The sequence below is a fragment of the Anopheles aquasalis genome, chromosome 2, assembly GCF_943734665.1.
Source record: "Anopheles aquasalis chromosome 2, idAnoAquaMG_Q_19, whole genome shotgun sequence".
NCBI lineage: Eukaryota > Metazoa > Arthropoda > Insecta > Diptera > Culicidae > Anopheles > Anopheles aquasalis.
The window spans coordinates 77195647-77208146 of NC_064877.1; the positions used below are offsets into that span (position 1 = coordinate 77195647).

Here is a 12500-nt window from a genome sequence, read left to right on the forward strand (position 1 = left end):
CAGCATCGGGCAACGAAAAAAGGAAAAACATCTGCTAAAGAATATCTCCGGGAAATTTCGCGCTGGTCGTCTCACCGCCATTCTTGGACCGTCTGGTGCCGGTAAAACGACGCTTTTGAATGTGCTCAGTGGCTTCAAGTGAGTAGATCAGTGTGCGATCAGATAGTAGAATGCATGTGTTGATTTGCTTCGGTTTCTTCCCCATTCCTCAGAACCCAGGGTGTTAGTGGTAACATTGTGATCAACAATGAAATCATCGATCGACACCGCTATCGTCAACTGGTCGCATATACTGCGCAAGATGTGGCTCTGCTACCCAACATAACGCTTCGTGAAAGTCTCCACTATGCAGCGGATTTGAAGCTTCCCAAGAAAATCGGCGAACAAAAGAAGATCACTATCGTCAATGATGTGATCGCGGTGCTAGGATTGCAAAAATGCGCCGATACTCAAGCTCAAATGCTTTCGGGAGGCGAGAAGAAGCGTCTCTCGATCGGTATGGAGCTTGTTTCCAATCCGCAGATAATGTTCTTCGATGAACCGACAAGCGGACTCGATAGTGTAGCCTCCTATCAAGTGATTTCCTACATGAAAGATCTGGCACTACAAGGCCGATGTGTGGCGAGTGTCATTCATCAACCTAGCTCCGAGTTGCTGGAGCTGTTCGACGATGTCTACGTAGTCGTTGATGGGCGATGTTTGTACCAAGGATCGTTGGATAATTTGATAACAACGTTCGCAGAAGCCGGCTTTCAATGTCCACCCTACTACAATCGCGCTGATTTTGGTAGGTGAACGATCGTACTGGAGTGATTGATTGTGACGATTTAACCTTCGTGTACTTTTAGTGTTGAAAATTGCATCCAAATACGATCAAAAGAATGTGGAGATTGAAAAGATGATAACCGCATCGGAGAAATTCATGAACGCAGAAATTATCCACGGTAAGCGTCAAACTTCTCAACTACTTACAATGTTTACTTATTTAATCGTTACCTTATCCTCAATTCGATGTATCAGGTTGTATTCAGGATGAGGTCGGCAATAACGCGTTTCTGGCCGATGGTGCTCATGGCGCTCAATATCCCATCACCTGGTGGGAACAGTTCTGCATTCTGACCCGTCGCACAACGCTCGGAACGATCCGTAATCCTGCGCTGATGGGATTACGACTTTTTGGACACATACTGTTTGGATTTACCATCGGATTCGTATTCAGCAACGTGGGAGACGACGCAGCAAAGGTCCTTTCAAACATTTCGTTGCTGATTGCATTCCTCATGTTCATCATCTTTGCCAACGCAATGACTGTGATTCTTACCTGTAAGTTGGAGGAGCTACTAAATAAGCGAAAACAGCAAGTTATGAAACTTACCCACACCCTACTTCCATTTTCAGTCCCAATGGAAATGGCCGTCTTCGTACGGGAGCATAAAAGCAACTACTATTCCGTCTCGGCGTACTATTTTTCGAAGCTCGTCGCTGACTTTCCGTGGATGATATCGGGCGTAACAGCATTCCAGCTACTTATGTACTATCTCAGTGGTCAGCTGCTCGAAACTGATCGTATCATCATGTTCTGGGGCATTTGTGCACTCTTTGGATGGCTGTCCCAGGTATACGGGTTGATTGCTGGCTGTCTCTTCCCTATCGAAGTCAGTCCATTCATTGTGCCGGCATCGATCATTCCCGCACTGTTGTTTTCTGGATTCTTCATTCGCTACAACGAGTTGATGGACTTTTTCAAACCACTCACTCTGATAAGTTATTTCCGATACGGATTCGAAGGACTAGTGCAGGCAACGTACGGTCACAATCGTACGGAGCTCGGATGCGCGGAGATCTTTTGCTACTACCGGAAGACGAGCAAAGTACTGGAAGCGTTACACATGGTACCGAACCGGTATTGGTCCGATGTGCTTGGGTTGTCTATCTGGATTGTGTTCCTGCACGTGGTGTTGTATTTCAGTCTGCGGTTCAGGCTTCGCTGGAATCGCTGAATGATGCATCGAAACTGGTCGACAAATGAGCTACTTACCATTTATCATCGCATCGCAGCTGTGAGAAAAAGGCTAACAGAATATTCTACCTTCATTGTACATTCATCGATACCGCAATGCTGTACGATGCTGCCATGACACCAACGAGAGACGGGAGCGGAGACAGGAGTTATTTGTACAAGTGTAAGCCGCTACAGCCAGTCGTAGACTGTTGACTGTATGAATGAATAATCAGCCCAGAATCCCCACCAGAAGGTTGCGTGTGAATCACGTTGCGCAACATTTGTTGGAATAATTTTCTACATTTACGTGTCCTATGGATGACTATCTAGTGTAAACGAAATGGTAGAGGGTTAACAGAAATAAACACCAGTACGATGAAATGATTTGTTAAGTCGCACTCAAAGGACGGCTAATGTGAGATTTGTTGATTGTTGTCGGTTAATGGTTTTTCCAAGATGATCCGCCGAATTCCCCCAGACGCGCGCCCGAGTTCAACCAGCATTGCCCCGAGCATTGGCAAACTCATTGCCATGGATTTGTTCATCTCTATCGGGTGCTTCGGATTGCTTATGATGGCTCTTAGCGCACCGGTGAATGGTGCAAAATTCGAAGATGGAGCATATTGCAGCATAGCACCCCAGCCATGCAGCTGACCGCCACCCGTCAACCGCTGACCAACGAGACCATCTGAATGACTGACTGGATGGCTGGCTGGCTAGCTGGCTGGCAGGCTATTGCTTGACCTCTAGTCGATGGCTATCGTGTGCGCAAAGCAGCGGCACGTTAAGGTGGTGCACTGGCAGCACGGATTGACGTAGCAGATTGCTCCGATATTGGCTAACCAAACCGTTGAGCTGAGCTGAAAGGGCAAACGGGGATCCACGGCAGCAGCAGTTAATTATCAAGCTTTTGGACTCCGAAGATTGTTTGCCAATAGAAAGAGAGGGTCAGAGGGATAAGCTTCGATGAAAAAGCGAACCAAACAGTCCGACCTACTTCACTGACCACAGATTCTTGAACGTCATCTGGAGCATTTTTCCCGTGGCCTTGGTGGGCTATAGAACTAAAACGAACCAATGGCCAACGGAGAAGTTAGGACGCAAATCCTCCAAACAGCAATTTGCCAATGAACACTGAATCCGGTTCCGATGAGTTATCGGATGATCGGTGCCATTGCGTCGTGGCTCACGACTTCTTCACGATGAATGCACTTTGGGAGGGAGCGCAGGGATTGTGGCGGAGCATGCGGCTTTGCATGTGGCTGTCATTCGCCAGCCAATTATTGTTCCAGTTTGGCGGGAAAACGTGAGCATCCTCATTCAATTTGCTGGCACTTGAAGAGGCTACTAGCACCTGGCACTCGAGAAGGGCCTTCTTCCAATCCCGAGGGAAGGCATAAATCATCGCCACCTGCATCACCAGCGGATGCAATTGCGAATCTCCATCAGCACGTGCTCACGATGCGAGGTGTTGTGGTTCGAGATTATCGGTTAGCAGAAGAGATCTGATTGGCCTCGCCCAAACTGCGCAGCAGTGTATGATGATTAAACGCAATGGTTGGTCTGTAATTCCTGCTCTGCTAATCTGTTCAATTAGATATTATTTAGCTCATTTGAATGCCGCAACCATGACCTAACGCAAATGAAGTAAAGTAATTAAATGAAGCGCATAACTTGTTGGAGTATGAAAATGTTCTTGAAATGCACTTCACTAACTCGGCACGCGTCGTTTTACCAGCTTCCGGTTAGTCCACCTCGTCCGCCATCGTTACGCAATCACTTTCTTCCGATTAAAACGGGGAAGTCTCATCACTTTCTTCACCGCACCGGATGAGTAATAAAGGTGTCAGATAAACTCACTTCCCTGCCACGATACGGGTGTTTCCTTATGCCACCGCGTACAGTAAGACATTGAAAACAACAAAACTATTGTTTGAATTTGTAATTCCATCCGGTTGGATCCGTGGACACTTCATCTCTCTTTCTTTCTCTCTCTCTCTCTGTGACCTCAGAGCTAAAAGCGAAGCTGCACTTGCGTAATCGGTTGCAGGCACTGTCACCACCGGCTTATCGGTATAGAATGTACGTTCCATCCGTGTGTCCTACATGTGGGCAGCAGTGCTATGTGGAAAATGTCACGAAACGTCCCCAGACCGTAGCGACACGATAAGCTGTGGATGCTAATGACGTTCACGCTCGAGCTTCGCGCACAAAGTACCAATGCTTGTTCAACCTGCCCTGAACGCAAGGGTCTGTAGAGTTTCAATTATGTTTCAAGTGCAGCCGTGCGGTATCGGTTCCGTAGCATCGGAGAGACAGGAGGCGGGGTCAAAGTGCAACAATGAACTCACCTGCCGAGGTTTTGCGTACCATAGCGTACGATGATCCACTGGCGATTGGAGGTGAGTCACGCGAGACGATCTTCATTCTGTTTTTCACCCCTCTTGAAAATTCGATGCCGGAACAAAACGATCAACACCCCTTCCGCTTATGCATAGGCACGGGACGGGATGGGCGCTATGCAATTAGAGAAGCCCGGTGTGCGGTAACATGTTTCCACCTGACTTCCCACTAGACAAATGACAAACTCATTACGACGCGACGAGTTGTGCGGACGGACTCCCGGACCGGGTCGGTTCGTCGATGTGCGATCGCGGAATGCCGCTGCCGCTACCACCACCAAGGTCAAGTTCTAGAGTACAACAAAAAGAAAATGAACGATCAACCAAGCAACCTTGGCGTGAAAAGCGATGCGGATACTCTGCCCCGAACCGGTGGCCGCGGGTGCCTTGCCGACCGACCCCGACCGAGACCTTGGCCAGGGGAGGTGTGACGAGTTGGCAGACGAGCGCTTGATTCGCTGCACCACATCGACCGTAACCGAGCGATCAGATTGAGTAGTCGAGGTGGGGTGCGCGCTTGTGGCGATGTGTGCGCACGCCAAGCCATAATACGGATCTGCATTAATCGTCATCAGCATCTGTCGTCACCGAGCGTCTGATGTCCGTAAACACACCTAGATCGCCATGATCATGATCGCGATCGCGATGGAAGAATGTATGGTTTGGCGAACGATCGATTGACGTATGGAATTGACCGACGACAGGTTGATTAGCCTCACCATCTAGGATTTATGGAGTTCCTCAAGTTGACCAACGGGGAGACGCTCGTCGCGTGAAAGTGCCGTTTGGATCGGTTCTTGACAAATATCCTTCATTCGGAGGCGATAAACGGTTTGAACCTCAAAACGTAGTCCACGTGTTTGGAAATGGTGGCGCTGAAATTGGACACAAACGGTTATCAGTCCGTGGGCTGTCAGTGGACTGAGAAGCAGGAAAGGCAAATCGAGAGTGTAGTTTGTAAAAGGAGAACGCCAATTTGTCAGCAGCATGCCTTACGCGGAGGACCCACTAAGCTCGGCAGCATCTGACTTCTGAGGATCGATAGCGAAGGTAAACAATCATACGGGTCGTCTGTCAGGACATAAGTTATCTTTCGAAACGATCCAGGAAATGCCAGAACGATAGACCTATAAACGATGGCTATTTGAGTAGATGATGGGGAGGGACATTTATAGTTTTTTTTTAACAGCACGATTCGCCAGCCTAGGGACGTTCTTTGTTCCGCTTGCTCCATGCGGTTCTAATGGGCAAATGGATTGACTATAATTCTTTCCATGATTTCAACATATTATTAGACTGTATTCTAGCAAATACAAAATATAGGCGCACAACAAAAACCACCAAAAATAACTCCTCGAACACCAGATTCGTGGGTTGTCGCAATAATATTATTATCTTTTACCGCTCGGGTCGTCACCATTACAACACACAGAGTGCCAGCAACAGATGCACACGTACGCACGCAGACAGACGGTGTCGGCTCCACAAACCACTAAGCGCCGCGTAATGGTTCGAAAGGCGAGCGAGCGAGCGAACGAGATGGCCCAGCACACCAAGTGCGACCAATGAGAGAGCAAAACGGCGATATAACAACACGGTGGCGGCTCCATGAGTCATCTCAGCAGCCATACGGCAGCATATATAGCGGTGGAGCAGCCGCCAAACGCGGCTTAGTAGAAAAACGTGCTCCAAGCGGGCGAAACCGAACCCCGAGAGCCAAGAGCAGCTAGCGAGAATCCACCCCCAAGAGCCGCAGGTGAGCACAGCAGTTCGTTTGGTGGCGAGAGCAGCAAGAACCATCCGGATTCTCTCGTGCTCCGGGTCCACCGGTGGAAGCATCTTTCGTTGTTTTGACTCGACTCCGGCATATCGCGTTATCTCGGTGCAGCTCGGAAGGTCTGGTGTTTCATGCAAGTAATTTTCTTCGAATTTCCGTGTATTTTTGCAGAATAAAAAGCAACCCTTTCTGTGTTTGTCAACCGTTAAGAGACCAAGTGTGACCGAGAGTCGTGTGCGTGTCAGTAGTGAGTGAAGCCGAAAGGAAAGCGAGGCCGCAGATTCGTGGTGAAACTTCTGGAAAACTCGAACCGAACGTCACCCCCGAAGGACCGGAGGCGCTGTTATCTCGAGCACAATGCGACAAATATCGGTGCTGCTAGTGGTCGCCTTGACCGTGACCACCACCTTTGCATATCCAGGTATGTTTTGGTGGCGAGGTGCTGGCTCTCTCTCTCTCTCCTTCTTCCTTCGATCGATCGATTCGATGCTTCGGCGTGTATGGCGCGTGCCATGTAGTACAGCGGGTACGCGAGCGGCCACTCTACCCACCTCACTTCAACCTCCGGTCCGTGGCCGTGTGCGCTACTTTCGTGTGGCATTCGCGATGTCGCGATTAATCGATCTGGCCACGGTTCGAAAATCGATTTTTACCGCGCGTACCAATGGCATAGTCGCCATATGGAACCGGTGGCCGCGGAGGGCCATTGGTACTTTGTTGTGAGGGTTTCCAACAATCGCATCGCAACGCCAGGCGTGCAATTTATCGTGGTCGGGGTCACTTCACCCTTTGTGTCTGCTGCGCCCCAGTACGCCTGGTTGTCTGGTGACCCTGTTAAACGGTTGATCATAAGCACCCCTCACCGAGAGATTGATGTTGACCATGCATCGCTCCGTGATGCTCTCAGAACGCCATGGATTTATTGTGCTCCCCCCGGATCCGGATCACCCTCGTCGGGCAACGGGTTGCTGCGATGGTTTATGGCAGGCTCGTGAAGGTTTGCTGCTTTGGCTGGCGCCGAAGAATGAAACTGGTTTCCGGCCTCATAAACAGGTTCTGATTCGAAGGCGGAAAAAACGCCCAAAAGTCCCCTTTCGGCGGGTAGAACTCTGTTCCTGGTTCGTGGTTCTAGAATTCTGTAGAATTCCCGGGTCTCGCTGGCCACTAAAGTGCAACATATTTAGCACCACGCGCCACTCAAATGGCGTAGCCATTTAGCGTGGTCCACGTGATTGGCGAGCATCAATCAGAATCTGAATCACGATCGGAGATGGATGCTGTTTAGCGTGTGCCTTTTTAATTGTCATGCCATTTGAGTGCCCATGTCTCCCCTCACTGCACCTTTTTATGGCCAACATCCGATTGCATAAGGCCCAACCATGAGTACACGAGTTTTTAGGGTAATTAAAATCCGCGCATTCACAGTCCGTTGTCGATGTTACGGTGCCTGGCCAGATGATGATTACTCGCTTCCAATTAGCCCGAACTGAGCACCGGAGCTACAAATTGAGAACCGATTCGCCTGCCAGCGGTGCTATAAGCCGGATACCGGTAGCTGTGGCCGAGCCTGTTCCGTCTTCGCGCGCTAACATATGTTCATCCGATGTTCCGCACCATCTCGCCGCGGCGTGGGCAGCCCAAGTTCGTTAAGTCGCAATCCGATTTGATCTTGCCATTGACCTTGGCCGGAGATTCATTTCTTTGCGTCATCTTGGCCACCCGGTGGTGGTGTGGGCCAGCCATGATCTCCGGTAGCTCATTATAAATAGAGTTTTTGGATTCCAGAGCCGCCACCCCGAGAGTGAGCTGTGCGCTGTGAGATGGCCACCGAAACAACACACCGGAGACCACCGGGGACCGGGACCGGGAAATGTACTCCTCTCGTACTACTCTCTTCCTCCTTTTCCTGACGCTTTTATTAAACAATTTCGGTTGATTGACGGTGTCCAACGGTTCCAACGGTTCCAACGGTTGGTGTACGGACTGATAGACGTGATCGTTCACACGCTACCAGCAGTTCAGTTGGATGACGTTCGAACCGAGCCAACGAGCGATGTGCGTCGTCGTGGCTGGCTGGAGGGCAGGGTGTAGAGCAGATACATGAAACTGATTTGAGTGTGAGCGGCTCGTTGATGAAGCGATGATTTAAGCAAATGGCGTCGCATTGTGCAGTGAACGCAGTTCCATTCCCCTTTAACAACAACGCGACCAGGCGGTGCGCATGTCACGGACCACATCTGGCCGTATCTAGTGAGCGCTTCGCATGATGGCGCCAAGGAGATGTCGATAAGCGCGGGGCGATGATGATCACGCAAATCATTATCAACCAACAAACGAAACGATATCATACACTATGGTGGAGTATTTTCGTGGATAAAATTGACCTTTCGGATTGCTGGGTTTAGGAAAGCGAACAAACCAGGGTAAACAACGACAAAACCATTTATCGCAATCATTTGCTCATGGCACTGGCACTCATCATCATTATGGTTACAGTTTCCCCCTTGTTACTGGTACCATTCTCCGGTTCCGCGCGATGGAAAATGATTCTCAAATACTTTCCAATGCCACCGGCAGCAAAATGCCAAACAAGCGCCACCACGACACCTCTGGCCAGCCTGAGTGGCCAAATCGAGGGACGATTTATGAATGCGCGGGCTACCAACCACCCTAAAAGCATCTCAAGTGTCTTCCCCCTTCAAATCGGAAGCCGCCAGTGGACCGTTCGGCCTCCAAAGAATGCCAATACTCGAAATACTTGTTGCCGTTCTCGAGAGAGAGAGGTAATGAGGTTGTTGGTGTTGTTGGTCCGCAGCGGCAGTTGAAATTAAAATACTTTCACGCTGCCGCTGCCGAAGGTGAAATGGTGCCAGATGGAAATGTGCACGGCACGCAGCACATTCTCGTTCGCGGTCGTTGTCTTCGATCACTTTTGGATTCAAGACTCAAGCCGACGAGGAGAAGGGGGTTGTTGTTTGCGAGAATCGGATTGCGATGCGATTTGCGTCATTTAGTAACTGGTGTTGTCTGGTTCCAACTTTTGCAGCTGCAGCATATGATCAACCGCCTGTTTGTTGTACGTTTTCCAGCTGTTTGTTGGTGGATGCAGTTTAAGTTTTGATTCTCGAGTCTGGTGACCGGTGGGGATGGTGGTGTGCACGCGTGTTACTTTGCATTCCTAGCGATGAATGGCCACTGCAGCTGCACGTGACATTCAGCAAAACCTGTTCCTAGTCAATCGGCCATCACCATCGGGGGCTTCGTTTTGCTGAAAAATTTGCGAATTGCTTCTCGAGCCTCAACGCTTTTCCTCAATCTCTCCTCCGTGACGAAAGGGGGGGGAGGTATTGTGTTTGTGGCGGCAAGGGAGGAAGTGATGATGCAATCACAATAGAAGCCAACGCAAAACCCTTTCGTGCACCGTAATGCCAATTGTTGCTGCGTCGATTTAATGTAATTACAGATAATGTTTTAAGCTTTAAAAGGGGTGGTTTTTTTTGTGATTCCATTCAGGGGGATGATGATGCCGATGCCTAACCTCCAAACTGCTGCGTTGTTTCACGATGAAGATGCACTGACTGGTAGTTCAGGCCGAGGTAAACAGGCTGGCGGGGTCGTTGGCTTGTTGTGACACCAAATGATGTTGCCACCGTCTTGCGCACGATCTAGAGAGCGATGGCGCTCCGGGCCGGGGAGTAGGTCAAGCCTTCTAGTTGCTATCGGTAGCCCCCGTTGGTCACGTACTGCCGAGCGGATACGCAGTAGAACCCGGTCGCTAAACAACTGTGTCAATAGAAAGATCGCGGAGAAGCGGCTCGTGATCGTTTTGTCTATTGGGAGAGCCTAGGTGCCAGAAGGCCCCTGGTGATGCTGGTGATCATGATCTGTCATCCGGCTTGGGCTTTAACGCGGAGTTTGCTAAGCCGCGAGCCCCTTTAGCTGGCCATGCTCTGTTTTTTTAAGCGCTACAAAGCGTATTGTTCGTCATTCAACGCGACTATGCTCCGCTTTAGTGAAGAGCCAACTACCAGCATAAACAGTTATTGTCATGTTTATGCAAGATCCGCGTCCTTATCTAAACGAGAGGCACCTGGCCGAGGTGAAAAGCAAATGAGAAGCAACCCTTTTTGCATAAGCATGTACGGTCAGAATTTAGGTTGATGAGGGTGGCACACAACCAGCCTGCGTGCCAAGTGTTTTCCTCTCGATAAGTTTTGCGTTCGCGCCGGCTCGGTTCAACCTTTGTTCCACGATCACTGACAATTGGTTGAATTTTAACGTGGCACTTGTTAGGTAGCGACGTTGCGAGAGCAATTTGTGGTAAAAGTGGCCGTCGCCACCGCCACTGGTCGCCGTGATGAATTGAAACCAATTAGGGAAGATCGAGCCTGCGTGAAAGCTGCATGTCACGCGAAGGCTCGGCGGGGACCAAATGGAACGCTCCCTCCCATCCGAAAAACATGGCGGGTAACGCGTGGCGCACGCGATTGTCTCATTTTGTGACTCATCACCTATACTCGCGCCCCCGGTGGGTTTTTTCTTTTGCGCGATAATCCTCGATTAGTGGCGGTTCTTTCGCTTTTGTTTGTACCCTCAGTCATCGGACCTCAAGACACTAGGAGTACGCTTGCTTCAATCATAAATCAGGGTCCTGCTTTTCATTAATTTTTGGCACCCGCACGGCTGGCGAAATGAACTCGCGACCCACGGGGCTCTCCACACCACACCTAGCCGAGAGTGGCTCATTTGCATGCCCTTGGGAGGAGTACTGATCGTTTTCGGAGGTGTTTTTTCCCTCTCTTCTTATTTTGCTTACCTATCGAACGTCTCGAGTACTGGCGCTCAACATCTTTATTAAGGCTTGAGCCAGCGGACAGCAATTAGAGTCGATTAGAGGGGTGGTGGGCAGCTGAAGTTGCGCTCTTTATGCACCATCATTGCTGATGTGCGCCGCCTCTGAGTTCGGCCTCAAAAACGTCAAGATTGGCTCTGTGGGTTCGAGAGGTGCGTGCTCCACCCATCTGTTTGCCGTCAAATTGGTTTCACCTTGGCAGCTCCGATGCTCCTCTTCTTCTGCTGTTTAGTGATCTTATGATTGAGCTGAATTTCCAATACCACAACAGCTCGATCGACAGTGAGATGCGCAACGGCTGATCGCCGAAATGATGATGATGATGGAGATGTTGATCGATAAATGATTAGAGTTTTTTTCCAAATTCATACGTTTACTTTCCATTCTAGCGAGCTATGAGAAGGACAAGGAGTCGGATACGTCGGAAGATGCCGAGTTCATCGTGGTTCCGCTGTCGGCCCAGCGGCCAACCTACTACAATCGCTATCCGTCCTCGTTCGAAGGCTTCGATGGTGTGATCGATACCGGAGACTTTGCCCCGGTACCGGCCCGTCCCGTTTACTTCCCTTCGTACAATCCCTTCTCGTGGCACCTTTCTGGATATCTTGATGGTGAGTAGCAATGGAAGTGATTGGAAGAGAGTGAGGTGTAATGAGTACTTTTTGCAGATATCCTGAAACGCATGCGCGATCGTTTCGCTGGCTCGTGGAATCCCTTCTACAGTGGCATCCCGTCGACCGTCGACTTTGTGCCTTCGGGGCCCGGTATCTGGCCTTCGGAGATTCCGGATGATTCTTCATCCGAGGACGGAACCAACACCAACTCCACTTCAACTGTTAAGGTATGCTTTTTGGTGCAGGCAGGCCTTGTTGCATTGTTCCGTCGATTGCTATTAACCATCTCCAACCACCGCTCTTTTTTGCCAGGTGATCGACGGCCACAAGGTTGTGATCAACGATACCTACTACACCAAGAAGACTGAGTACGGTACGTCGATCTTCAAGGTGCGCGTCATCGACGTGAAGCCAGCCTCCGGTGAAGGTGACGCCGAAGAGACGCCGGGTGCTCCGAAACCAGAGCAACCGACCGAAGAGGTCGAGACGGGAAATCGAAACGGTGAGGACGACGAGACGGAATCGAAGAAACCGGAATCGACGACCGTCGATCCGACGACGCGCGATACGGAGCTGGAATCGAGCGATGAAGGTGGCGAAACGTCAGCCGATGACAATCTGAACACGATCGACTCCGGCTCGGATGATGGTGATATCGATGGACCGAAGGCGAAGGAAGCGGCACCGGAGGAGAGCGACAAGACGGAGGTAAATACGGAGAGCTCCACTGATACTGCTGAGGATGCTACTAGCGCTACTACTACTACAGCTGCTGCTCCTGCTGCCTAATCTTCTTCTGAAACGCTATCTTCTACAAACAATGGCTAACCATTTCTCTTCCGGACTGATCTAA

The 12500-nt window shown here is 50.1% G+C and overlaps 2 protein-coding genes across 5 annotated transcripts in view; both read left to right on the forward strand.

Moving 5' to 3' along the window:
- Positions 1-2400, forward strand: part of LOC126581416 (ATP-binding cassette sub-family G member 1-like) — a 16666-nt gene extending 14266 nt beyond the window's left edge. For 3 of the 4 annotated variants that reach the window (XM_050245046.1, XM_050245047.1, XM_050245045.1), the window contains exons 3-6: positions 213-787; positions 849-944; positions 1021-1323; positions 1399-2400. In XM_050245046.1, coding sequence (XP_050101003.1) covers positions 213-787; positions 849-944; positions 1021-1323; positions 1399-2000 — 1576 coding nt within the window. In that variant the 3' untranslated portion in view covers positions 2001-2400. Of the gene's footprint in view, positions 139-212; positions 788-848; positions 945-1020; positions 1324-1398 lie in introns of all 4 variants that reach the window. The other variant, XM_050245044.1, reaches the window with a different exon arrangement.
- Positions 2401-6040: 3640 nt separating this feature from the next.
- Positions 6041-12500, forward strand: part of LOC126581417 (WW domain-binding protein 11) — a 9208-nt gene continuing 2748 nt past the window's right edge. Inside the window, exons 1-5 of the mRNA XM_050245050.1 lie at positions 6041-6160; positions 6353-6602; positions 11423-11644; positions 11702-11874; positions 11960-12355. Of these exons, the coding sequence (XP_050101007.1) occupies positions 6539-6602; positions 11423-11644; positions 11702-11874; positions 11960-12355 (855 nt within the window). The 5' untranslated portion in view covers positions 6041-6160; positions 6353-6538. The remainder of the gene's footprint in view (positions 6161-6352; positions 6603-11422; positions 11645-11701; positions 11875-11959; positions 12356-12500) is intronic.